The sequence below is a fragment of the Oncorhynchus masou genome, chromosome 33 (assembly GCF_036934945.1).
Source record: "Oncorhynchus masou masou isolate Uvic2021 chromosome 33, UVic_Omas_1.1, whole genome shotgun sequence".
NCBI lineage: Eukaryota > Metazoa > Chordata > Actinopteri > Salmoniformes > Salmonidae > Oncorhynchus > Oncorhynchus masou.
In genome coordinates this window covers 27,112,291-27,139,631 of record NC_088244.1, presented here as the reverse complement: position 1 = coordinate 27,139,631, position 27,341 = coordinate 27,112,291, and the positions used below count along the sequence as shown (strand labels likewise).

Below are 27,341 nucleotides of genomic sequence, written 5' to 3'. Positions count from 1 at the left end.
ACAGCAGCATAGCTCCTTTGGGAGGTAATTAGGAAAACCTCAACAGAGACACACACAGCAGCTGCTGAAAAAAGGCTCTCAACATTTTTCTCTCTCCCTCCATATTACAAAAATGGAGGGAAGGGAGGTGCAGGGGGGTACAGGGGAACTTTGAGGTCCTCTTTGGGGAATGGTGTAAAAAAAATGCAGCTTTTGTACTCCAAACTTTTAGGTGGGAAGGTTCTGATGCAACTTTTGACTAACTTGTTCTTGCACTGTTTGTGCGAGAAGTAGGTAGCGATTGATGTTTTTGAAGTAATGTGATGGAAGGCTAGGGAGATAAATAGCAAAGGAATTAACAGGAACAGTATTCCCGTTGAGGAGATGCTGGCGATTGATGGCCAGGTTCTGTAGGACGCTAAGGATGGATAGATGGCCATGCTGTTGGAGATAGTGAGGATGAATGAATGGTTAGTCTATGGTACAGAGAGGATGGATGGATGCTCATATGATGTGCCACAGTAACGAGGTGCAGAGGATGGATGATGCCAATAGAAGTCAGTGACTCCCCTTTCCCCACCCTTGTGTGCTTCCAAATGGGCAGGGGAAACATGTATAGATACCATACCATATACAGTACTACTGTGTAGCATATTACTAAATGTAATGCAACCTGCTCTTACAGAACCAGACACACAACAAATTAATAGGTACCCTTTCCTCAGAGTTAGATACAGTACAACACAGTACAATCCCCAAATCTTTGTTCTAGTCTATGCATCCCCATAACATAAAATCACTACTAAATCAGCAACTCAGAAATGCATTCATAATCAAATTGTACAATAGCTGCGCTTTGTTGATGACAACTGAGAAGCTAAATAACTAAAACTGCATTACTCCAATAAGCCTACCATTGGTATTATATACCGAATCCATAAAACCACAAGTATTGCAGTGGAGACAGGAGGCAAAAACAAAGGTTGGAACATGCCAAGGAAAGAGAAAGCAAGAAAAAGGGGAATCTGAGGAGTTTTTTTGTGATTTATGGAAAGATGTCTGCATGCATCGTTTGCATCGGAGGACCACTCACGGGGGCATACTGTACGAGCAGCAAAGGGATGTATTGCCTTTCCTGGTTATTAGATGGGAACTGTGATACACCAATTCTTGCTTTGTAGTACCTACAGATTAAACATGCTATAGTCTTAAAGGAGGTCTGGGTAAGGCCAAAATGTCACAAGTGTACTTTCAGTTACAAATGTAAAATATATGTCAACAATCCTTCCTCCAAAGGACCCTTCCTTCTATGGATTACATTTTGTGAAAATGTTTTGTGTTCTAGTTTCATGAGGAATCACCCATTAGTGAGATGAAAGCAGCCTTTAGCCACCGTGTGTATTGGGACCCACAGCTCTACTGTTGCTTTAATTTAACAGGTTAGCTTTTTAGAGAGGCGTTAATAATCCACAGCTTTTAATTTTCCACTTAAGTCAGTAGAAACCAAAGGCGGACAGCGGAAAAGGGAGGACGTGAGTCTTGTAGATAATGTTGACACAACAGAGCACAGTGGGGCCAAAACATTAATCTCATCACCAAACAATAAAGGCTCCCACGAGCATGTTCAAAGTAGTGATATGGCTCCGTTGGGGAATACAGACAGGCACAGGTGAGTTTACTAGGTCTCAAGTATTTACTCATAAGGCTCTGGGGAGAGGAGAGGAAACAGGAAGAATAAACAGCTTCACAAGTGTTTTTGTTAGCTCAATAGAGACCTATAGTACATGTACGTACAGATGGCTAATGCTTTCGCCTTGAAAATGGAGCTAAAATAGACTTTTTTATCACAATCATATAAAATAACCCAATTCAATGCAACCATTAGGACTTGTGAGACTACATGAGACGTATAGCTCTGCCTGAAGTGGTTGGGAGTCCATTATGTGTAGTCAGATATCTGTTTAAGTTAAAGGCTCAACTCAACAGACACAAATAATTAATATTAATTTACAAGACTCGATAAATTGCAAAAACAAACCCTTCTGACACACAAAACTCTTAATAGCTCCATAGTCATACAACTGACAGAGTTTTGCTTTCTCTACAGAGGTTACTGAAATGGTCACAGGAATAGATGGAATTATTAGGATGAGGATAATAAATTCAGAGTGCGGGTCTCTATCCCCTGCAGGGGCTTCAGTATGTTGATCATATAAATGGAAAAGTCCCCTGAAAACAGGAAAAAGGTCAACCTGGCGGGGCACTGTCTGCAAAATATGAAAATCTTCAATCTGTGATTACAATCACAACGCACAACGTCTTCTTCACATCTCCCACTGCCTGTGTCCAATTATCACCTGTAGCTGTAGGAAGGCCTTTGTGAGGAAAGGTTTGTAAAATGCCTTCATTACAACGCATGATGCACTGTCAAAAAAACTAATAATCTATGCCTTTTGCAATACTTATGGAAGACATCATTGTGTTTGTTGTTGCTGCGTGTGGTTGAACATGTTATAAGATTTGTGATGACAGGAAATTACACTTTATTCTATTGGCATAGTGTGTTGTTGTTGTGTGTTTTAAATCTCAATGGCCTGTGACCTGTCCGCATGCATACATCAACAAACTTGCTTATGGTTTTATTTGTACTGATTTACTGAAATCAGTCTATTGGGCAATCAGCATCACTCTTGTCAATATCTCTGTGTGTTTTCTGCAGTGAAATATGCCCACAAACACTTAAACAGCACTTTAACACAATAATGTCCATGATACAACTACAAGACAAAATAAAACTCCCTTCCATGCATCCACCAAAGTCATCTACAAACGTAGGTTCCCTTCATTGTTTTAACCTCACTTGACTCTTTTGTTCACGAAGAGCAAAGGTCACAATGAGCAAAACTGTCAGGAAAGACTTTAGCTAATACCAACCCAAATCTGCTCTCCCGGGGTAGATAGAGGCTATGACTTAAATATTAAACTCTTAGCTAGCTTTGCTCTTACTTAGCCCTCTGGTGTGATAGATGGCGAGTAAGTAGTTTATACTGCTGGGTGACCCGAGCCGCCCTGGAAGTTCTGAGAGCATGTCCGCTATAGTCAAACGTTCAAAAACAGAATAGCCAATAACAGTAGTGCTATGCTTTGTGTGTTTTTCGAGATGGAACTGATGCACTTCCACTGCTATGTCCAGTGTAATCTATTGAGCAGTTTCGACCAATCAAAATTAACCTAAAATCTCAACCTGTTGAATGAGGCCAAGCCCATCATAAAGCACTCACTGTTGTTTGACTGTGCAGTTATTTATTCAGAACAGAACACTTAGCTGAGCCAATGAGGAGAACTAATGTAGGTCCTACAGAGTGTAGAGGTGAGAAGATCAGGACTGGGATGATCTGGACTGGTCTCCTGGGCAATGTTGTCTTTAGGACCGCTCCTAGACAAGTGTTATTAGACTCCTAACACGGTAATCCAGGCATTGAGAAGCAGTGGGGTGAGATGAGGTAATCAAAGACCTCTGTGGGTGGAGGGGATCCATGATGATGAGGAGGAGAACCAGGAAATGCCCTGGAGATGGACCGAAATAGAGAAATACATTAGGCCCCCCCATCTCAGCTGTTCTCCAGTCAGTCTGGGCCTGCTCTCTCTTTCTCTCTACCCCCACTCTCTCTTTTCTCTCTCTCTGTCATTCTTTCTCTTTTTCTTTCTTTCTTTCTTTCTTTCTTTCTTTCTCTCTTTCTCTCTGTCTATACTTTATTTTGCTCTTTCTCTTTCTCTCTCCTCTCTAACTCCCCTTGCTCTCTCTCTCTTTCATTGTGAAATAAGGATAGCCTACGGGGCTTCCTTCCTGCTTTACTGCAGCTCACCGATAACTATTTTAATATAAACTCAGGACCCTGTCTTTCAAAGATAATTCGTGAAAATCCAAATAACTTCACAGATATTCATTGTAAACAATGTTTCCCATGCTTGTTCAATGAACCATAAACATCAGCTGGACTGAGGGCTTGTAGGCCTGTTGTAAGGCAGGTCCTCACCAGACATCATCGGCAACAACGTCGCTTATGGGCACAAACCCATCGTCCGTTGCTGGACCAGACAGGACTGGCAGAAAGTGTTCTTCACTGACGAGTCGTGGTTTTGTCTCAACAGGGGTGATGGTCGGATTCGAGTTTTGTTGTCGAAGGAATGAGCATTACACCAAGCCCGCATCTCAATCCCATTGAGCTTGTCTGGGACCTGTTGGGTCAGAGAGTGAGGGCTAGGGCCGTTCCCCCCAGAAATGTCTAGGAACTTGCAGATGCCTTGGAGGAAGAGTGGGGTAACATCTCACAGCAAGAACTGGCAAATCTGGTGCAGTCCATGAGGAGGAGATGCACTGCAGTACTTAATGCAGCCGGTGGCCACACCAGATACTGACTGTTACTTTTTATTTTGACCCCCCCCCTTTGTTCAGGGACACATTATTCCATTTCTGTTAGTCACATGTCTGTGGAACTTGTTCAGTTTACGTCTCAGCTGTCTCAATCTTGTTATGTTCATACAAATATTTACACATGTTAAGTTTGCTGAAAATAAACGCAGTTGACAGTGAGAGGACGTTTCTTTTTTTGCTGAGTTTACATTGAACTTCCACAGGGCAGAACCAATACCTTGAAGAGGCTAGTCCCAGACTGAAATGTGTTGACTCTAACAATGAAATGTGGACAAAAGCTTGACAGTCAGTGTACTATACATATCAATAATCACTAACATCATGTTTGATAAGGAGAAATGATGCCTTTGTCCCTAGTGCAGATAGGGTGTGATAAAACTATAGTGATAAAACTATTTTAACACTGGACCAGTTACGAGTTTTACCACTGCATCCGTTCTGCATCTATGAATGTTCTCCTGTATACTGCAAAATAAGCTTGGAAGCCCTATTTGAAGGAGATTGAATCAGAGAAGACAGTTCATGCCAACATTATACAGTTTAGGACCAAGAGGTTTCAAAAACCCATAATGACTTCTCTTTGTATTATTATGTCAACAGTGAGTCATTTGTTCACATAATGACTTCTCTTAGTATTATTATGTCAACAGTGAGTCATTTGTTCACATAATGACTTCTCTTAGTATTATTATGTCAACAGTGAGTCATTTGTTCACATAATGACTTCTCTTAGTATTATTATGTCAACAGTGAGTCATTTGTTCACATAATGACTTCTCTTAGTATTATTATGTCAATAGTGAGTCATTTGTTCACATAATGACTTCTCTTAGTATTATTATGTCAACAGTGAGTCATTTGTTCACATAATGACTTCTCTTAGTATTATTATGTCAACAGTGAGTCATTTGTTCACATAATGACTTCTCTTAGTATTATTATGTCAACAGTGAGTCATTTGTTCACATAATGACTTCTCTTAGTATTATTATGTCAATAGTGAGTCATTTGTTCACATAATGACTTCTCTTAGTATTATTATGTCAATAGTGAGTCATTTGTTCACATAATGACTTCTCTTAGTATTATTATGTCAATAGTGAGTCATTTGTTCACATAATGACTTCTCTTAGTATTATTATGTCAATAGTGAGTCATTTGTTCACATAATGACTTCTCTTTGTATTATTATGTCAACAGTGAGTCATTTGTTCACATAATGACTTCTCTTAGTATTATTATGTCAACAGTGAGTCATTTGTTCACATAATGACTTCTCTTAGTATTATTATGTCAACAGTGAGTCATTTGTTCACATAATGACTTCTCTTAGTATTATTATGTCAACAGTGAGTCATTTGTTCACATAATGACTTCTCTTAGTATTATTATGTCAACAGTGAGTCATTTGTTCACATAATGACTTCTCTTAGTATTATTATGTCAACAGTGAGTCATTTGTTCACATAATGACTTCTCTTAGTATTATTATGTCAACAGTGAGTCATTTGTTCACATAATGACTTCTCTTAGTATTATTATGTCAATAGTGAGTCATTTGTTCACATAATGACTTCTCTTAGTATTATTATGTCAATAGTGAGTCATTTGTTCACACGTGACTTGTTCTAATTGGACTGTAATCCTTAACAATGAATCGTAAGGTTTAGGTGTGAAAAGGAGTCTTTAACATGCCTAGTTATATGAGATATATATATATCTACAGTACAGGACAAAATGCATATTTGTATTTTTAAAAAGGTAGTACAATGTACCCTTTAACTTTGACACAGTACACAGATGTGCTCAGTGGTTCCAATGCAGAACATGGGGATATGGGAAACTTAATCCTCAGCCTGAGGAATCCCCATTTGCGCCTGCTATTAACTAGCTTTTTGGGTGCCACTGACTGGTAGGACACTTCAAGAGGGCAGTCATGTGTGCTAGCAAGGCAGAGTTCCTGGGTTCAAGCCTGGGTGTGAGCCAAATCAGTAGGAAGTGGTACTCGCTAAGCAGCAGCGTGACATTCTTAACACCAGAAGCTATGGTTGGTGATGTGTAACCTGCCCGGCTTGGCCCTATAGTATGAATCAAGCTTGAAATTGGCAAATTATTTGCTTAACCTGAAATTATTGCTTAAACTGAAAAGGCCATGGCGGTGCACCTCATCATCGCTCTCGGACCCCACGGCATCTCACAGCTCTCCCCGGAGACAGACGTCCATTAGTCAATCGCTCCAAAATGTTTTGTCACTTGCAGATTGGACTGTAAATAATTGAAGACAGCAATCTGTCGAAATACATCAGTGTTGACTCAAATGGCTTGATAGAAGCAATAAACTATATTCTCTTGTGACAGTCCTTTGTGGATTAGCTAGCTAGTTTAGGGTTGTTTGATCCATATAGCCTAGATTAGAAACCAAGTGGCTCTGCACTCAATCATATGCAAACGTAGGGCTAAGAAATATATTAATTGGAGCGAAGACTCAGGTTTCTATTCAATCACAACTTTCCCCTGATTTACATTGAGTTTCACTTTGTTTGACACTTTAAATATTATTTAGCAGATTTTGATGATTCCAATTGTGTGTACTCTTGATGAGACATGACAAATGCTGTTATTGACTTATTCTAGAAACCCAGGAGTCATTTGTATCCAGAGCAGCATACAGTAATGAGTGCATACATGTTCATACTTTTTAAAATCACCATACTGGGTCCCCGTAGGAATCAAACCCACAACCCTGGAATTGCAAGCACCATTCTCTACCAACTGAGCCACATGGGACTGAGCCACAAACATAGCCATAACTTTGTTTATACAGGTCAATGACCACATATTCTTTGATATTCACAGATTGAGGCTAGGCCTAAACCAGTCTCAGTCATCCCTGCACCTTTCCCATGCAGGGTATGAGCTTTGAGCAACAGGGGATTCTCACCATGCACAACAGAACCCTGGCCATCATAGCCAACAGTCAAAAGTGGACAGAGTATACACCGAGACAAGCTGCAAACTAATCAACTCTGACTGGAGTGTCTGGGCTGGCAGTGGAACCTCCTTTGACGGGCACAGGTTGCAGCGGGTACTTTATCTTGCCACACTAAAGCATCTCGCTGGCAGCTGTTGGCATGTGCTATCCACCTCATTGATCCAAGTGTCTGTGTGGGGCTGCATAATTCTGTTTAATGTATGAGGAGCGAGGGGCTCAGAGATTGTCAGAGGGAGTAGAAACTGATCTGCCCTGCCTCATACTAATGCCGTGTGGCAGCCCTCCCTGAGGGGACCGGGGGGAGAGGAAACCAGGGCAGGCAGCGGTGAGGACTCACTCTGCCCATGCACATTCATCAAAGAGGGGCTGGAGAGAGGGATTACGCCCTGGTGGTGGAAGACCATGTCTCCAGGTGATACCCAATTTACAAAGGCCTTTTTAAATATGAAAGTAAAGTCAGACCTTTGTGTGTGTCAGGTGAGAAGTTGAAGTGGTTGACTGTTTGGTCAATCCAGAATCCAGAATAATATTAAAAGTATGAATGAAATGGAAATATTGTTTGCACAAGCAGTAACACACTTAATTTTCTTAAAACAAACATGGGTAGAGCTAGTATTAACTATACAATTAACAGCTGACTGCTTTAGCAGTTTTTTTGTTTAAAGGCAGAGAAAAAGCTAATTATATTTGTGTATATCAAATTTTCTTAGAGGGATACTTTGGGATTTTGGCAATGATGCCCTTTATCAACTTCCCTAGAGTCAGATGAACTCGTGGAAATAATTTTTATTTTATTGTATTTAAAAATGTTGTGTCCAGTATGAAGGAAGTTAGAGGTACAGTAGGTTCGTGACCCAATGCTAACTAACATTAGCACAATGACTGGAAGTCTATGGGTATCTACTAGCATGCTACCAGATACCCATAGACTTCCAGACATTGCGCTAACGCTAGTTAGCATTTGCGTTAACGGTAGGTAGCAACTTCCTTCAAACTGCACGCAGAAACATGGTATCCACTAATTCATCTGACTCTGGGGATGTACTGAAGATAAAGAGCCTCATTGCCAAAATCCTGATGTATCCCTTTAACCCATAAACTACTGATTTATTGATTATTAAGGCATTCTGTACTGTAAATACACTGATAATACAGGTAAAAACACTAAAGTAAAAACAAAAATCTAATATTAATGATTTATTGTTTTCCGGGCACGACATTTAATCAATAAGGTCAGAGGGGGTGTGATATATGGGCAATAGCCCTTAGCCGTGATATATTGGCCATATATCACACACCCCAGAGGTGCCTTATTGCTATTATAAACTATTTACCAACGTAATTCATATTCTTATCGGCAGACTCAGTAGCCTCGGTTTTTCTGATGACTGCCTTGCCTGGTTCAACAACTACTTTGCAGACAGAGTTCAGTGTGTCAAATCGGAGGGCATGCTGTCCGGTCCTCTGGCAGTCTCTATGGGGGTGCCACAGGGTTCAATTCTCAGGCCGACTCTTTTCTCTGTATATATCAATGATGTTGCTCTTGCTGCGGGCGATTCCCTGATCCACCTCTACGCAGACGACACCATTCTGTATACTTCCGGCCCGTCCTTGGACACTGTGCTATCTAACCTCCAAACGAGGTTCAATGCCATACAACACTCCTTCCGTGGCCTCCAACTGCTCTTAAACGCTAGTAAAACCAAATGCATGCTTTTCAACCGTTCGCTGCCTGCACCCGCACGCCCGACTAGCATCACCACCCTGGATGGTTCTGACCTTGAATATGTGGACATCTATAAATACCTAGGTGTCTGGCTGGGCTGTAAACTCTCCTTCCAGACTCATATCAAACATCTCCAATCGAAAATCAAATCTGGAGTCGGCTTTCTATTCCGCAACAAAGCCTCCTTCACTCACGCCGCCAAACTTACCCTAGTAAAACTGACTATCCTACCGATCCTCGACTTCGGCGATGTCATCTACAAAATAGCTTCCAACACTCTACTCAGCAAACTGAATGCAGTTTATCACAGTGCCATCCATTTGTCACTAAAGCACCTTATACCACCCACCACTTTGACCTGTATGCTCTACTCAGATGGCCCTCGCTACATATTCGTCGCCAGACCTACTGGCTCCAGGTCATCTACAAGTCCATGCTAGGTAAAGCTCAGCCTTATCTCAGTTCACTGGTCACGATGGCAACACTCACCCATAGAACGCGCTCCAGCAGGTGTATCTCACTGATCATCCCTAAAGCCAACACCTCATTTGGCCGCCTTTCATTCCAGTTCTCTGCTGCCTGTGACTGGAACGAATTGCAAAAATCGCTGAAGTTGGAGACTTTTATCTCCCTCACCATCTTCAAACATCTGCTATCTGAGCAGCTAACCGATCGCTGCAGCTGTACATAGTCTATCGGTAAATAGCCCACCCATTTTTACTTACCACATCCCCATACTGTTTTTGTTTATTTACTTTTCTGCTTTTTGCACACCTATATCTCTACCTGTACTTGCCCATCTGATCATTTATCACTCCAGTATTAATCTGCAAAATTTTAATTATTCGCCTACTGTCATGCCCTGGTCTTAGTATTTTGTGTTTTCTTTATTTATTTGGTCAGGCCAGGGTGTGACATGGGTTATGGTATGTGGTGTGTTTTGTCTTGGGGTTTTTTCGTAGGTATTGGGATTGTGGTTTAGTGGGGTTTTCTAGCATAGTCTATGGCTGTTTGAAGTGGTTCTCAATCAGAGGCAGGTGTTTATCGTTGTCTCTGATTGGGAACCATATTTAGGCAGCCATATTCTTGTGTTTTGTGGGTGATTGTTCCTGTTCATGTATCTGTGTTAGTTTGCACCAGTTTAGGCTGTTTCAGTTTTGGTGTTACGTTTTTGTATTGATTCGTGTTTCCTTTGTTTCATTAAACATGAATCGAAATAGCCACGCCGCATTTTGGTCCGACTCTCCTTCACATGAAGAAAGCCGTTACACCTACCTCCTCATGCCTTTTGCACACAATGTATAGACTCTTTTTTTATTTTTTATTTTCTACTGTGTTATTGACTTGTTAATTGTTTACTTCATGTGTAACTCTGTGTTGTCTGTTCACACTGCTATGCTTTATCTTGGCCAGGTTGCAGTTGCAAATGAGAACTTGTTCTCAACTAGCCTACCTGGTTAAATAAAGGTGACATAAAAAAATTATAAAATAAAAGTAATTAGAGCAGTAAAAATACATGTGGTATACGGTCTGATATACCACGGCTTTCAGCCAATCAGCATTCAGGTCTCGATCCACCCAGTTTATAATATCCAATAAGTCATTTTACATTAGGGATGTTGAATATATTTAATATGTAGAGTTATAGAAATAATCTGATGAGTTATACTGTATGTACGTGTGATTGAATTACACAGACAGACAGATGCAGGCAAGCAGGCAGGCAGGAAGAGCAAACTTCAGGGTAAGTTGGCAGACTGACAACCCCCCTGGGTGCTTTACATAGACGGGTTTGGTTTGAGAGAGATCTGGGAGGAAATTAGCTTATGAGACTTATGAGGCAATGAGGCTCTTTATCTACAGTACTTCTCCACAGTGGGTACTACTCCCCAGCTAGCCGATTCCGACTGAGAGTTGGGGCACTCTGCTGAGAGTCAGCCTCGGCCAATGTCATGTGGGCCGGCTTCGGCAGTATTACTTATGGCTAGGATGTTGGGATTGAGCTCGGGCTGATTCCGGTGTGAGTTATCTGCCCCTGTATTACTTGAGGCTCGGACCGATTGGGGCTACTCTCTGACATATTAAATACACTACCGTTCAGAAGTTTGGGGTCACTTAGAAATGTCCTTGTTTTTGAAAGAACTAATTTTATGTTCATTAAAACAACATACAATTTATCAGAAATACAGTGTAGACATTGTTAATTTTGTAAATGACTATTGTAGCTGGAAACAGCTAATGTTTTATGGAATATATACATAGACTGATGAGTTTCAGAAGAAGGTTCATAGTTTCTGGTCATTTTGAGCCCATAATCAAACCCACAAATGCTGATGCTTCAGATACTCAAATAGTCTAAAGGCCAGTTTTATTGCTTCTTTAATTAGAACAACAGTTTTCAGCTGTGCTAACATAATTGCAAAAGGGTTTTCCCTTTTTTTTCAATTAGCCTTTAAAATGATAAACTTGGATTAGCTAACACAACGTGCCATTGGAATACAGGCTTGATGGTTCCTGATATTGCGCCTCTGTATGCCTACTGTATGTACATATTCCATTAAAAAATCTGCCGTTTCCAGCTACAATAGTCACTTACAACATTAACAATGTCTACACTGTATTTCTGATTAAGTTGATGTTATTTTAATGGACAAAAACGTTGTTTTTGAAAGGTAGTGTAATTTACATTTCATTATTTATTTTTCCATATTTTCTCATTGTTTCTGTGTTAAAAAAAAATGTACATTTAAATTAAATTCTTTAAGAATTCTGCGTAGTATTTTAGTGTTTTCAAACTTGTGCAAAGCAATTGATAAGCATTAAAAACATTGTGGATGAAGCCTCCTGAGTGGCACAGTGGTCTAAGACACTGCGTCATAGTGCAAACTGCATTGCTACAGATGCTGGTTTGAGACCCGTGCCGGCCGCCACCGGGAGACCCACGAGGCGACGCACAATTGGCCTGAGTTAGGGGAAGGTTTGGCCAGCCGGGGCTGGCTTTATCCCATCGTGCTGTGGCGGGCCAGGCGCATGCATGCTGACACAGTCACCAGGTGTATACTGTTTCCTCTGACACAAGATGTTTTTTTTGTGGATGGCTATAATTTGTATAAAATTGTAATATTTAAATCGGGTAATTTTGTATACATTCATGTAAATTTGCATCGGGCAGCTTCTTGGGGCATTCTGGTAAAATGCCAGCCAAGTCGGCTGAATTCCGGTAGACCCGACGGAAATGGTCCGATGTACTTGGGCCGATTCTGGGCAGTTTTGATTCCGGGCCGAGTCCGACAACCGATTCCGGGCCGATTCAATCAGTTCCGGCCCCCCGGAAGAGGGACGCTTCTCGACGGATTCCTCATTGTTAGCTGGGTCATATTCAAATTGTTTATTTGTTAATTTGTGTTGTTTCCCTAAATCCACACCTATAATTATTAGACAAACTCCCCAGCATGACTTTAGGCAGACAGTCTGTTGTGTTTGAAATTTTATTAATAGCAACATCAGAGTACTAAATGTACAGAGGACGAATCCAATGAGAATCGCATTTACAGTGCTTGCAAATACAGAGCTTAGAAGTACAAGAGTAACCAAATCAAGATCACCTGGAAATTCAAACGTTACCAATACCTACAAAAAGAAGAGAGATGTGATCCATAAGACACAAAATAAAAGTATACAACATTTAGCTGACACAGAAACTTACTGTTTATAGTACAGTCCTTCTGTGTGCGTATGTGTGTATGTGTGTACTATATTCATAGATCTTATACAAAATTAACATAGGTACTCATTGATATATTAAACACAAATATAAAAGTTTAAGAGTCACAAAGTACAAATTTTCAGTTGTTATGGCAACAACACTTCAGTCAGTTCTGTGTAGTAGTAGTAGTAGTAGTATGGATTCTTGTGATTATTTATCTGAACAAATTGTTGTTGTGTGGCGCCGTGTGAAAAAAACACCAGAAAGAAAAATATGTCGTCTCGGTCAGGTGTATGTGTGTGTCTATCGTTTAGCTTTGTGAATGATTTCAATACCTGAAGAAACCTCTTCCCAATATCTCCCAGACATATATCGGCTTGGCTTCGTCTTCTCTGAGAGAGTGACAAGGCAATGCTGAGGCAATGCCTCTGTCAGGGCTGACTCTGTTCCATTCTGATGACCCGTCCAGTGATAACCATGTATCGATTGAGTCGTGCTATCTCAAATATCAACGTTAAACCAGTCCAGATCAATATACACTCCATTTTCAAGGCGTCATACTGAATGTCAGTCCGAGGCCCTTTTTTGTGCAGTGGCATATAGCTATGCTCATAGGCAGATGCGTTTCATGTAACCAGACTCCGCTTGACCCAAAACGGCCGTATAGGAAACGGTTACGTCATTAAATGATAGTTCAAGTCATTGACACTATTGATAAGCACTGGTGATCATGTCAGTACAATAGCTCTTATGAATAGAAAAATAAAAACATGATCTGGGAGGAGAATCGGAGCCCTCCGCTTTAGATACAGTTTAAGCGCACAATACGGGAAGTCATAATAACACGATGAGGGAAGCAGTGTGTGAACGAATGACACTATGTAATGCAAAAATATGCACCACAAAACAACCCAGACACCGTATTTATTCCCTTTCTCTAAGTATTTCAGAACAACTAGGAGTATCCGTAACACCCCTGTGCCGAAACTAGCCTGTGGCCAGAAGAATTCTAATGATATCAATCAGTCACAATGTTCATTATCATAACATGTCCTCCCCCATCAGTATAGTGCCATATTGAAAAACTTTAACCCCCTGGCCTGTGATTAGACTGAGAAACAAGACAGATTGATTATTTTAGTTCTGGAGTGTTCATCATATCTCATAGATAGAAAAGGCCTCTTGGGCCATTGAGACGTCAGGCATACGTCAGGCATACAACTAATATTCAATACAATATTGACATGAAGCGAAATACTGCCCAATATGTGTGTGACATCTGCTTTCCTCTTGCTGATGGCACTGACTGACTGCATCCTTTTGTTAATTGACAGTTTGTTTGTCATAGGTGACACATTGGGGACATTCTGTACCGTTAGTGTCAGGGATCACTGAAGAGACAGCTGGAGCAGATATGTCTCTTATGTAGACATTTGTTTGTTCACAAAAGTTGTTCAGTCTTTGGTGTCAACTTCATATTTCTCTGATCTTACTCCCCCTCCCATTCAGAGTATACACAAGTCATCTTCACAGTCAAGTGGGCTAACTGTGAAATCAACAATGACATAAAATAGTCACGTTAATGTATGTCCAAGTTGCCTAAAATGATAACTTAGTGTTACACATTGTGAAAAATAAATAGGTTTTGCATGAGCTAGGTATGTTCTTTCGTGTTTCCTGATTTTGACCTGCCACAAGAATTGATAACCTCAAACAACTTTCTTGAAATACCGATACAAGGTATCAGGTCAAATGTGGAGGAAGGATGAGTGTACTGTGAAAACATTAGTGAACTACAGCACAGGTCTGGTTCAGTGCATCATATTCTTCATAACAGATTGAGCAGAGAATCATGGTTATTGTAGTTGGCATTGATATTTCACACTGAGGGAAGAACTGAAATCCTGTGAGTGGCTTATGTCAAGTTACATTTTCTTTGCCATTCCAGTGCTAGTTTAGGTACTCAAGTGACGACCCTAAAGAAAGGTAGGTACACACTACATTTGGAAGTCCTATGGGCGTATTACCATTCATATTTCAAGACACTTGAGAGAGTTATGATATTAATGTTGCAAGGTGCAAGGCTTTCACATGTAACAATTTCACAGTATATCAGGAATTTAAGAAATGTGCATTCAGGACAATGTAATATCACGTTTTGATAATTGATTGAGAGCATATACGAACATCTGAGGCTTGTAGACAGCACTCGAGGAACCTTTCACATGAAAGGAATTGTGCCACTGATATTCCTATGATGTCTCAAACTTCCTTCAGAATATTGAGGCAAAAATATCCAAAGATGTTCATGAGAGGGGAGAATTTTGTGGAAAACAATTAGCGGTATTTCAGTCATCATCATATGAAAGATACACATAATTACATAACTGATACATTTCAGTACAAGCATAAAACAATGTACTTGTTCTCTGCATATGCATCAGCAGGTGTCCCTTTTTTAAAATCTTGCCAGTGTTACCATTTCATCAATGAGTGGTTTACCATGAAAGGGGAGTGAAATATTTACACTAAAAACCCATTGAACCCTTAATCTTTGTTTTCTTTACTACTCTATTTCTTTCTGATAATGTATCTATAACTTCAACTCATGCTTAATAATATTGGGGTCATAGGTCTAATAGTTTCCCCTGCCTTTAAAGAGAAAAATAACACGTCTAGATCTCTAGACTAGTTACATGTAGTAAATATTACAACACTAATTCTTTAAAAAGAAACTCAGTTTCAGTGTCGGACTTTCTCTCATTCCAATTATTATTGGGTTAACATTACTTCCCTTTTCACCATGACTAATCATATTTCCAGAAGCAAATAGAATTCCTATGAAAATGGTGTGTCAGCATTTGATAATTGCACATAGTTTATCAACCAAACCCAAGGCAGCAGCATTCTGATCTCAGCCTAGTATACAATCAAAATAACTTCTCACGTCTGTGTAGATTCTCATGGACGGTGGCTCTGTAACCTTTCACAACCCAAATCCTTTATCAGTATTTAAAATATTGCAGCTTCTATTTAAGTATTGTATTAGTTAGCTAAATATATAATACAAGTACTGCTTGAAAGTGCAGGTAGGAAGCTTGGCACAATGTTAGTTTGTGTTGTGAAAGAAATACTGTAGTTACACATGTAAACAAAGACACTATCCCCGACCTAGCTGAACCTTTCCCAAAAAGGGACAGGTCTTTAAAAATAGAACACACCAGTACACAAATAGAAGCAAATATATATAAAATACATTTACACATGTATAATATACAGTAATTTAGTAACCCTCCGACTATCAGGATAACACTCTTCATTCCAAAAATATATGTTATGTTGACGTAACTCAACCTCAACGTACATGTTGGGCCAAATTGGCATTGTCATTCATGGTGTTTTGGTGTGTGAGGGGAGAGAATAGTGTACTTGGAGTCAATATTGCACCGCAGCCTCTGATCCAAGGTCAGTTCTTTACCCCTCCAGGTGCATAAACATATGATTTAGTGATTTAGGCTAACTCATCTTGGACCTATACTAAAGGTCTACTTCTGCCTTGAGCTCAGGGAACAGAATAGCAGAAGCCTGAATCTTGTTTGTCTCCTTGAGTAAGTGCAGATCTCAACCCAGGACAGAATCCAGTCCATCTTTACATCTGTACATATTGCGTTCCACACAAAATAATTGCAATCGAGTGTTGTTGTTTTTTGTGCTTTCTACCAACCCACTAGTGTAATGAAAGATTTTTTGCATTGTCCAAGTGTCCTGACTTACCAAATATGGAATTGAATTAACTTATCAATTAATTAATGTATTACATGTGGCCCAGACTTATTGTTTTTGATTGGCTGCTCCCAATCCCCCTGGTTCTGCATCTCATTGATGATGCTGGAGGTTTTGACGAGGCAAACACACTGATATTCCACAAGCACACATCCATGAGCAACCCCCACGCACCAGGAAAGGACATTCCTGTACAGCACTTGGCATGAAAGAGCTGAGATTGTATTCCTTCATACAGTAGAGGTGAGGTTTAGGGAGGTACATTATTATACATGGTTGTGACTGCATTCACAGTGCAAGATATACAGCTAATTTGGACCTAATTTGAAGGGATACCTTTTTTTAAAAATTGCTGGAGGGGGATGTGCAGATATCAATTTCTTGATTGCATGCATTTCTGACATTATGGTATAGAAAAGACTACTTCCAATTGTAAATACATCACACACCTTTATAAATCTCCTGTGTGAGGAGATGTTAATATGATAATTTCAATTATAATTTCAATTAGCATGTGCTTGATAAATACAACACAAAAAAAGTATTACAATTCCCCAAAAACACACAATAGTGGCCTTAGAAGCACTGTTTGAAAAATCTGAACCTTAGTTATTTTAATATATAATCCCTGAATAATTAGGTACAGCACATTCACTTTTTCTACATTTTGTTACATTACAGCCTTATTCTAAAATTAATTTAAAAAAAATCTCAAATCTAAACACAATACCCTATAATGACGAGAGAGAGTTTTTAAAATACATTTTTGCAAATGTATTAAGTATTCAGACCCTTTGCTAAAATACTCAAAATTGAGCTCAGGTGCATCCTGTTAACATTGATCATCCTTGAGATGTTTCTACAACTTGAGCACCAGAGTTCCTCTGTGGAGATGGGAGAACCTTATAGAAGGACAACCATCTCTGCAGCACTCCACAGTCAGGCCTTTATGGTAGAGTGGCCAGACGGATGCCACTCCTCAGTAAAAGGCACATGACAGCCCGCTTGGAGTTTGCCAAAAGGCACCAAAAGGACTCTCAGACCATGAGAAACAAGATTCTCTGGTCTGATGAAACCAAGACTGAACTCTTTGGCCTGAATCCCAAGCATCACTTCTGGAGTAGCACAATTCCTACGGTGAAGCATGGTGGTGGCAGCATCATGCTGTGGGGATGTTTTTCAGAGGCAGGGACTGGGAGACTAGCCAGGATCGAGAGAAAGATGAATGGAGCAAAGTACAGAGAGATCAATGTTGAAAACCTGCTCCAGAGCACTCAGAACCTCAGACTGGGGTGATGGTTCACCTTCCAACAGGACATCAACCCTAAGCACACATCCAAGACAGCACTGGAGTGGCTTTGGGACAAGTCTCTAAATGTCCTTGAGTGGCCTAGCCAGAGCCCGGACTTGAACCCGATCAAACATCTCTGGAGAGACCTGAATATAGTGTGCAGCAACACTCCCCATCCAACCTGACAGCGCTTGAGAGGATCTGCAGAGAAGAATCTGAGAAACTCCCCAATACAGGTGTGCCAAGCTTATAGCGTCATACCCAAGAAGACTTGAGACTGTAATTGCTGCCAAAGGTGCTTCAACAAAGTACTGAGTAAAGGGTCTGAATACTTATGGAAATGTCATATTTCAGTTGTTTATTTAAATACATTTGCAAAAATGTCCAAAAACCTGTTTTTGCTTTGTCGTAATGGGGTCTTGTGTGTAGATTGAGGAGAGGGAAAAATTTTTTTTTTTAGAATAAGGCTGTAACATAACAAAATGTGAAAAAGTTAAGGGGTCTGAATACTTTCCAAATGCACTGTAGTTGAGGAGATATTCAATATTTCTTACTAACTGTAATTGTAGAGTTAGAATAATTATATTCTTACAAGTTAATTCTAAATTGACACCCTTGTGCAGTACTGCTCATATCCTACCACCACTCATAGTAACTGACCATGTCTTATCACTTGTGAATAATGCTTGGGATGGAAGAGGAAATGAAGACTTATACATTAGACATGACCTGAGGCAGTATATATGTAAACATACTGCTAATCCTCTCTATTTGCCTTAGCTATCTGGATAACCATTCAGATTGAACTGACCACAACAGGATATAGGGTATGCACTGTTCGACAGCCATCGAGACAGAAGTTGAAGAAATGTAGTAAGCACAATCAAAAACCACTGAGAAATAGGTCATACCGAATGGGGAATTCATCTGGGCTTGGATTCGATAAGTGTTTTGAAATTGTCCCCTTTGCTTTAATATCTGATTGGACAACGGCACGTCATTAACAGTCCAAACATTGTGTGGCATGGGAACTGCACTGCTTGGGTTGTGACTGACCTCTTTTTATGTATAAAAATAGACAGACTATTCTGGTTTTAAAATGGGACCTTAAACAATGCCTTAAATGTAAGTGTTGGATAAAGCATTTACCATTCTTTTTTTTTTCTTCTTGGCCTCAATGAATAGTGCTTCATATAATAAACATTTTTGGGACTTTGCAACACAATTCTTAAAACTACATCAGAAAAGATATTCAAATACTTAACTTTTTTTTTCTTCACTTTTCTTTTAAAAAAAGAGTTGGTTTGATACAGAGTTAATATAGCAATATTTTAGTTGTCCATAAATTGTCGAAAGTTCCTTCTGTACAGATTGTGGCACATAGTGGCATTATTGGCACATTGTTCAGTAATACAGGTCAGTTTCTTCCACTGTGCGCAGCGTCTCAGAGTCTCCTAGCTCTCCAAGGCAGCTAGTCTTCTTCAAGGTGTCGCTGACGTCAATGGTCTTCTCCTGCACATCCAGTAATATAGCTACACATTAACTCTAACTACATATCTAAACTACCACAGGTCTCTGGATAATAATATGAAGTGGCAGCGGTATGGCTGCTCGGTTTGTCATCATTTTTAGAAAAATAAATATCTTCATCAGTGTCCAGAGAGAGAGTTCCCACTATCTTACAAAATGGGCCATTGTTTGAGTCACTTCTTTCTCATGGTTGGAAAAGTTGACCAAAGTGTCCTGTGGAGAAAAATCATGACATACTTCATTAAAATTGTCAAAATATCTGTAGAAAATCAATAGGTTTGAAGCAGTAGTTGGAGCAAAATAAGCATTTATGTGTCAAACTCATCATAGAGCACATCAAATAGCCTACAGCATGTGCCATAACTCCCAGTTGTAAGTACCATGTCACAATTCACCCACACTGCAATACATAGTATATGCTCATCGAACTACCGTGGCTCTCCATGTCTTTTAAGACTGCCGTGCTGGAAGGAAGAACTGGGGCGTTTGGGTTCTTTCTCCAAGACCAATGTTTGTATAGATACAATGGTTTTGGGCCTCTTCCTTATTCTATGGTACCTACAGGCTTTCTATTCCTTTCTGAATCTGGGTCAATAACAGACGTGTGGTATTTCAGCCACACTCTGGGCCGGAGCATGTGTTTAACTTTCACGCTTTCAATTTCAAATGGAGGCAGTCCAGCCTATCGTGATGCATAAAAAAATGCAGGAAAGTCACGTGAAAGTGCCCCTTTCCCATAACAAAACATTCAAACAATATTGCACTGACCACATGAATGAGGGCTGCAACTTCAATAAATGCTTAATATATGTTTCATAAAGGCAAATAAAGACACACTAGGCTGTCAAAGGAAATTAATCAAACATAATCAAGCCTAAACTTCTAATAAACATTTTGAATTATAATAGCTAATGAATGACCTTTGGTGATCTTGCCATTTAAATTGCATTTAGCAAGGCAGTTTATGAAAAATCATCTACGAAATAACAACCATATGCCAAGTTCCCTTCTATTCCCAAACTGGGACAAAAATCACCCAGGGACCAAGGGGGAAAAGTGGTACTCACCAGAGCATAAATACAGGAAGTCTATTCCACCCACGTGACGTAAAAAAAGACTTCAACTGGTCAGCAGGAGATCTCAAACCACTTCTCTGACACAAAGGCCACAGGAATCAGCTGCCTCTCAGTGGGAGAAGGTCTGTAGGACAAAGGATTGAGACAAAAAGACAGTGAGAACCTGACATTTACTCATCAACTAAGTCCAGGACACACTCTTAAAGAGGTACTTTGGAAAGGAAACCATACCAGTTACATTTGACCCTCTCACCAGGCTCGATTTTGACTCACGATATTACCTTACTTAGAATATCTCAACAGCATGGGATATTAGGTGAGAATGACATGTCCAATAAGAATCCCTATTGTAAAATATCTAGGGTGATGACAACTAGGGTATTAACTTCAGATAGAATGATTATAGATTTGTTATTATATAAGGACATGCTTACCCATGCATTACATGAAACCGAAACAGTAAATGACTCCACCAATGCAACAGACATACGTTTCAAGATCTGTATTATCACATTTTCAATGTACCACATAAAAAGATATATAAAAAATAATGAACCCCAATGAGTCGTGCATAACCCATGTCCAAATGACTTGCAAGCTTGCTTAAACCCGTTGGCACGCGTTGGAGCTCAACAAAAATGAAGACAGACAAAGTCCCGAAGCACCCCACCGTTGTGGTTACTCACTACTCCTAGATATTTCCTCAGTGAAGTATGGCAGTTCCGAACAGGTGTCCTCACAATATCCCCAGCATGCACAGCTATCAATGCAGACAGTGCTCCTTAGCAGCAACAGATATCCCATGGAAACATGAACTCGTTAATCTTCCACAAGCAATTCTCTCCAGGTCTCGCACGTTGCTAGGCTAACCACAAGGCTGTCAAATACCTCCACGATGAGACGGTAGCTTCAGTCTAAGTTTTTCTTAACAAAATAAAAATACTCTTATAAAATAAACATTTCCCCTCCAAACTCAGTAGGTATGGGGTTTGTTCTATTTATCGTCTTCTTTCTAGTTTGTTTTTTCTTCACCAGCACTGATAATGTCTCCATCTTTCTTTCTGTTCAACTCCTCTCTTTCTTTCCCAGGCCTCCTATTAACCAGGTCAACTCTCCCATTGGCTACCTTAGTGGTCAAAACTTAAACCTTAAAGTAAACCAACCTATTCATTTGTACATTAAATCAATATTTATTCAAAGGAAATGCATTAACAGCATTGCAAACCCCTTTTAAACCCCTTTTAAATGTAATACCAATTATTTGTAACACTATACTTGGTTTTAACAAGGGTATTACATACAAGAGGGATTTGCACCATTTCCCAAAGATAGGGCCAGGACTTTTTCCCAAATGTGATTTTACCAGGAAAAACTCATAACTAACTCAACAGTGAGAGGGAAGCACTTAAACTGACCCAGAAACCTAGAGCCAAGAGCAATTTAAAGCCGACATACCTATTTCCATTGTAGGTGGTCTTGTATATAGGGGTCTGCTGGATCATCTCGTCCGTGTAGACGGGCACGGCGGTGCGCACACACTCGTGCGAGCACTGCAGGCTGTCGTTGTAAGCGGTGAAGATGTCCACCTTGCTGGGCACGCGGGCAGGGGTGAAGTCGGTCAGGTTCTGACAGCTCTCCTCCTGCTGGTGGATCTTCCGCTGATGGCTACTGTGACGGCCATTCCCCGACTGTGCACAGCTACAAAAACACGTACCAAAGACAAAAAACAAACATAAAATCATACCTTGTACCACTGGATGAGTGGCTCTGGTAAGAGCTTCATTGGCATTTCAAAAGTGGTGTATTGTGTGTCAGGAAGTAGTTGCAAAGTAAAGGAATCTTTCCTACCAGTTTTTAAGGACAAGTGTAGTTATCAAGGCTGCAATGACCATAATGAGAGACACAGTGATTGTAATAATCTGGTGAACTGCCAGACCTGCAAAGAGACAAAGACACAAAACACACAGAAACGCTTAGTTCCGAAGGGAACTGTTTTAAAGGCAGGTGGTGATTTTCCATGTTATAGAAAACTATATAGTGATATTTTAAAGATGTTTTTGAATGAGGATATGTGCTCCACATTGCACCTTGGGTGACCACATGTCCCGGATTGTGTGGGACAGTTACGCATTTTGTCCCACATTCTGCAACCAAACCATCATGTCCCCCATTTTATCAACAAATTCAAACACCACTCATTTAGAAAAAAAAGGTTGATTTGTCCTCTATTTCAGTCAAAATGTCCAACCTGTCTCTTGAAGTCATGTTGCGCTTATGAAAAGATACACACTTAGTATACCAAACATTAAGAACACCTGTTCTTTCCATGATTTAGACTGATGAGGTGAATCCAGGTGAAACCTATTATCCCTTATTGATGTCACTTGTTAAATCCACTTCAATCAGTGGAGATGAAGGGGAGGAGACAGGTTAAAGAAGTATTTTCAAGTCTTGAAATAATTGAGACATGGATTGTGTTTGTGTGCCATTCAGAGGGTGAATGGTCAAGCCAAAAGGATTTGAACAGGGTATGGTAGTAGGTGCCAGGTACAACGGTTTGTGTCACGAACTGCAACGCTGCTGCGTTTTTCAAGCATAACCATTTTCCGTGTATCAAGAATGGTCCACCACTCAAAGGACATCCAGCCATCTTGACAACTGTGTGAAGCATTGGAGTCAACACGGGCCAGCATCCCTGTGGAACACTTTGGAAACCTTGTAGAGTTCATACCTCGATGAATTGAGGATGTGTTGAGGGCAAAAGGGGGGGTGGGGGGTTCAACTCAATATTAGGAAGGTGTTCCTAATGTTTGGTATACTCAGTGTCAGGGGTGCAACTTTGGTTTTAGAAGTGGGGCGGCATATTATTATTTTAATTTATTTTCAGCCGGATAAACACTCCAAACATCCTACCCGGCCGCTCGGAGGCGTCAGCAGGGCCCTAAAGCACACCGTTGCCTCGTTTTGTATCACATTACAATTATTAAAATGCGGGGACTTCAGAATGTTGACATGTCCCCCCCGTACCCAGTGAAAGTTGCGCACCTTCTCAGTGTATGGATGTGGTAGCCTAAACCTACTGATAATGTTAAACACTCGTTGTTGAGATCTAATATTCTGCACAGTGCTAAGATGAGACGTAGGCCAATGTCATAGGCCTATCTTCAACTAATCGTATTTATAAAATCCTTTCGAGCTAAATTCCACCTGAACTTGGAAAGTACAGATCGGCTTACCACAAAAAGTAAGTAAATAGCCATATTAGACTGACTGATGTGAGGTAATTTAGTCAAAATTGTGAGGCTCTCCATGCTCATTAGTTCCTCTTTCAACATATTTTCTGCAACTTTTTCATAAAACAGCCACGTGGTCTCTCTTTCTGCATCCCCAACTTTTCCGTGAGGTAAAAAAGTAGGCTAGGTGCGCTTCATTTGCTCATTCAGTGCAACAGACTGCAGGTGTGTAGTGCTGCCAGAGCATCGGTGACTCCACCACTTCTCCAAATGGTGCTTGTTTAGTAAAGTTACATCAAAGCTGAATCGATGTCTCGGAAGTTCACACAATGATTCATTAGTATTCTACATAATATAACCAAATATAATAGCATAGTATAAGTATTTGTAAGTTGCTCTGGATAAGAGCGTCTGCCAAATGACTTAAATGTAAATGTAAATAACATTACTAGCTAGGTTTCCATCCAATTTGCGACAGATTTTCATGCGGATATTCTAAAATCTGCATAAAACAATATGCAAATATTTCCACCAGAGATGTTTCCATCACACTGAAATGTTGCAGTTAGTGATGACATAGTTCACATAATAGTAACTTTTGCCATTAAATTATTTTCTCACAAAAACTGTTGCATTTTACAGCAAACGTGCCCACTCTGGTCTTGGCACACGTGCTCTAGCCAACAGCTGGCAGATACAGTGCAGGTAGGCTACCTACATTATGAGATTATTATGGAGAAGAGCGATATTATTTGTATTTGTCAAGCATCGTTATCCATGTCACCAGAATAAGACTCTCATTATATATTGGTAAGGAGCATCAAATCAAATGAAATCACATCAAATTTTATTAGTCAAATGCACCAAACAGGTGTAGATCTTACTGAAATTCTTACTTACGAGTCCCTAACTTACGAGTCCCTAACCAACAGCGCAGTTTTAAAAAATACAGATAAGAATAAGAAATAAAAGTAACAAGTAATTAAAGAGCAGCAGTAAAATAACAATAGCGAGACTATATACAGGGGGGTACCGGTACAGAGTCAATGTGCAGGGGCACCGGTTAGTCGAGGTAAAATGTACATATTGCACATTCACCACCCTGTGAAGTTCATCATAACGTATTTAATATGTAGACACATTTTTATTCTTTTTATTTAACTAGGCAAGTCAGTTAAGAACAAATTCTTATTTACAACGACGGCCTAGGAACAGTGGGTTAACTGCCTTGTTCAGGGACAGAACAACAGCATTTTACCTTGTCAGCTTGGGTATTCAATTTAGCAACCTTTCGGTTACTGGCCCAACGCTCTAACCACTAGGCTATCTGCCGCCCCTAAGCTATCTGCCGCCCCTAGGCTATCTGCCGCCCCTAGGCTATCTGCCGCCCCTAGGCTACCTGCCGCCCCTAGGCTACCTGCCGCCCCAATAAAAAACTGCATGCTTTCCCGAATCATAGTGGGAGGACCACACAACATATCATTACATGACTCCAAGTTTACTTCAATATGATGGTTATTATTTCAATATATGCGCATAAAGGCGTTTCGAACGACATTTCTCGCATAATTAATTTTACCGATACAAAAATATCCAACTATGTCGTAGGAACAAATTGTCTGTCTGCATTTATAAAATTGCAGTGGCATTTGATGTTTCCATTAGTCCGGTCGTGACTTTTTTCATGACTCAGGTAATTAATCTGCATGGAATGCTTGGATGGAAACGTGGTTACTGTTACACACACACAAAAAAAACACATTTCGTATGAGATTTTAGGATGGTTAGATGAATAGTCAGAACAAATTATCCTGTGGCCAAAACTCAACAGGGCGTGCAACTTGGCAGAATGTGCTTTGGTGCTGTCAAATGTGTTTATTAATGTAGGCTACACTGTCCCGCAAATGTCCCGCAAAATCATCCTGTTGTCCTGCATTTGCGTATTTTATATGTGGTCACCCTAATTGCACCAAGGGCAATCAACTCAAAGTCAGAGGAAGATATCTGTGGAGAGTTTTACTTTAGGTATTGATAAAGATATGATTATTCTCTTTATTAAATAACAGAACATTAAAATATTCAAATGAAGCCATGCACCCACATGTTCGATTAGAGTTCTTTTATAACTTTTACAACTTCTCTTGAACTGGTGGGAACCTTTAAACTTACATTGAGTTTCTTAACACTTTCCTGATTCCTTATTAGTGAATTCAAAGCCCTAATGCTTGTCACTTGTCAATGTTTGTCAGTTTACCTCAAAAATACATCTAATTCAATTGAAATACAAATATACATGTTTTTATCTTTGCCCAGGCTTTTTTTGATGGACCCATACAGTTTTTAAGTTCATATTTCGAGTTAGCTATGTTTCAACAGCCTCTTGCATGGCTTGCATTAGCCTCATTGGACCAAATTGAATTAAACCAATGGGAAATGCTACATTTTGTTTTCCTCACCACGCATCTAAATTATAATGTTTTGAATATTGAAGTCTGTATACTTTGAATTTTGAATCAATTCAATTTGTGTGTAACAACCAATTATTTATATATACACTAGATGACTGATAAGTGGCGCTGTGTTGAAGCAACCGTGCCTCCATCTTGGCACTGCCCCAACATTGGCAGCAGCATACCACCCTGCATCCTACTACTGTCTTGTCTCTGAAGCCAAGCAGGGTTGGTCCTGGTCGGTCCCTGAATGGGAAGCCAGAAGCTACTGGAAGTGGTGTAGAGGGCCAGTAGGGGGCTCTCTGGTCTCAGGAGATATTACCCTGCGTAGGGTGCCGTCATTCCACATTTTGTAATGTTACAGACAGAATTCAAAATGGATTGAACGTCAGTTACAACCCCAAAAATCAAATAAACACAGAAACTGATTGGATTTACAAAAAGTCATTAAAGGAAGGTCATTTAATATTTTTTTCACCCAAATTTAAATCCAATAACATGGTGAAATGTTTTGTTGATTTCATGTTCAATTCACATTAGTTTACAACTCAACCAAATGCAAATCAAAACTAGATGTTTAACTGACATCTGTGCCCAGTGGGAAGACTGTAATGAGAACAAAAAATAAACATTTGCACATTTCTACAGGGCAAATTACATTGTCCACAGTGTTGCCCCCTTTCTGAGTTTTGGATCACAACCCTCCATCCCTTAATCTCCCTCCACCAATCGCAGCCTTGCTATTGCACAACGCCAATTCACAATAATTCACCAGTAGTGGGCCACACGCAGCAGAACGCAAAGCCCTTCATGATGAAAATGTCCTCGTGGGCCCATACATCCAGACCCTCTCATCAGCCAATTGTCTGCTGATCCAGGCCAGTTTGTTTTAAGAATATCTCAAAAGGAGCTGCCACTCCTCACGGACGTGCCAACGCTCCTGGTGTCTGCTAGCTAGCTCGTGCTACTCTAGCTCCCTCATTGTGCTGCATATGCACTTGGATAGCAAACTTCTGTGGGCAGGGCACAAAGCAGCCAGGTCAACCTTGGACGACTGATATCTCTGGCTGGCTCAGGAAAGCCTCCTTTCCTTCGCTGCAATCACAGTCCCTCTGCCGCAAAGGCACTTTCACTTATCTG

The 27,341-nt window shown here is 40.2% G+C and overlaps 1 protein-coding gene across 1 annotated transcript in view; it reads right to left on the bottom strand.

Moving 5' to 3' along the window:
* Positions 1-12,601: 12,601 nt before the first annotated feature.
* Positions 12,602-27,341, bottom strand: part of LOC135528174 (adherens junction-associated protein 1-like) — a 77,565-nt gene continuing 62,825 nt past the window's right edge. Inside the window, exons 3-6 of the mRNA XM_064957074.1 lie at positions 22,367-22,454; positions 21,974-22,216; positions 20,510-20,642; positions 12,602-19,655 (exon numbers count right to left, since the gene is read on the bottom strand). Coding sequence (XP_064813146.1) covers positions 20,570-20,642; positions 21,974-22,216; positions 22,367-22,454 — 404 coding nt within the window. The 3' untranslated portion in view covers positions 12,602-19,655; positions 20,510-20,569. The remainder of the gene's footprint in view (positions 19,656-20,509; positions 20,643-21,973; positions 22,217-22,366; positions 22,455-27,341) is intronic.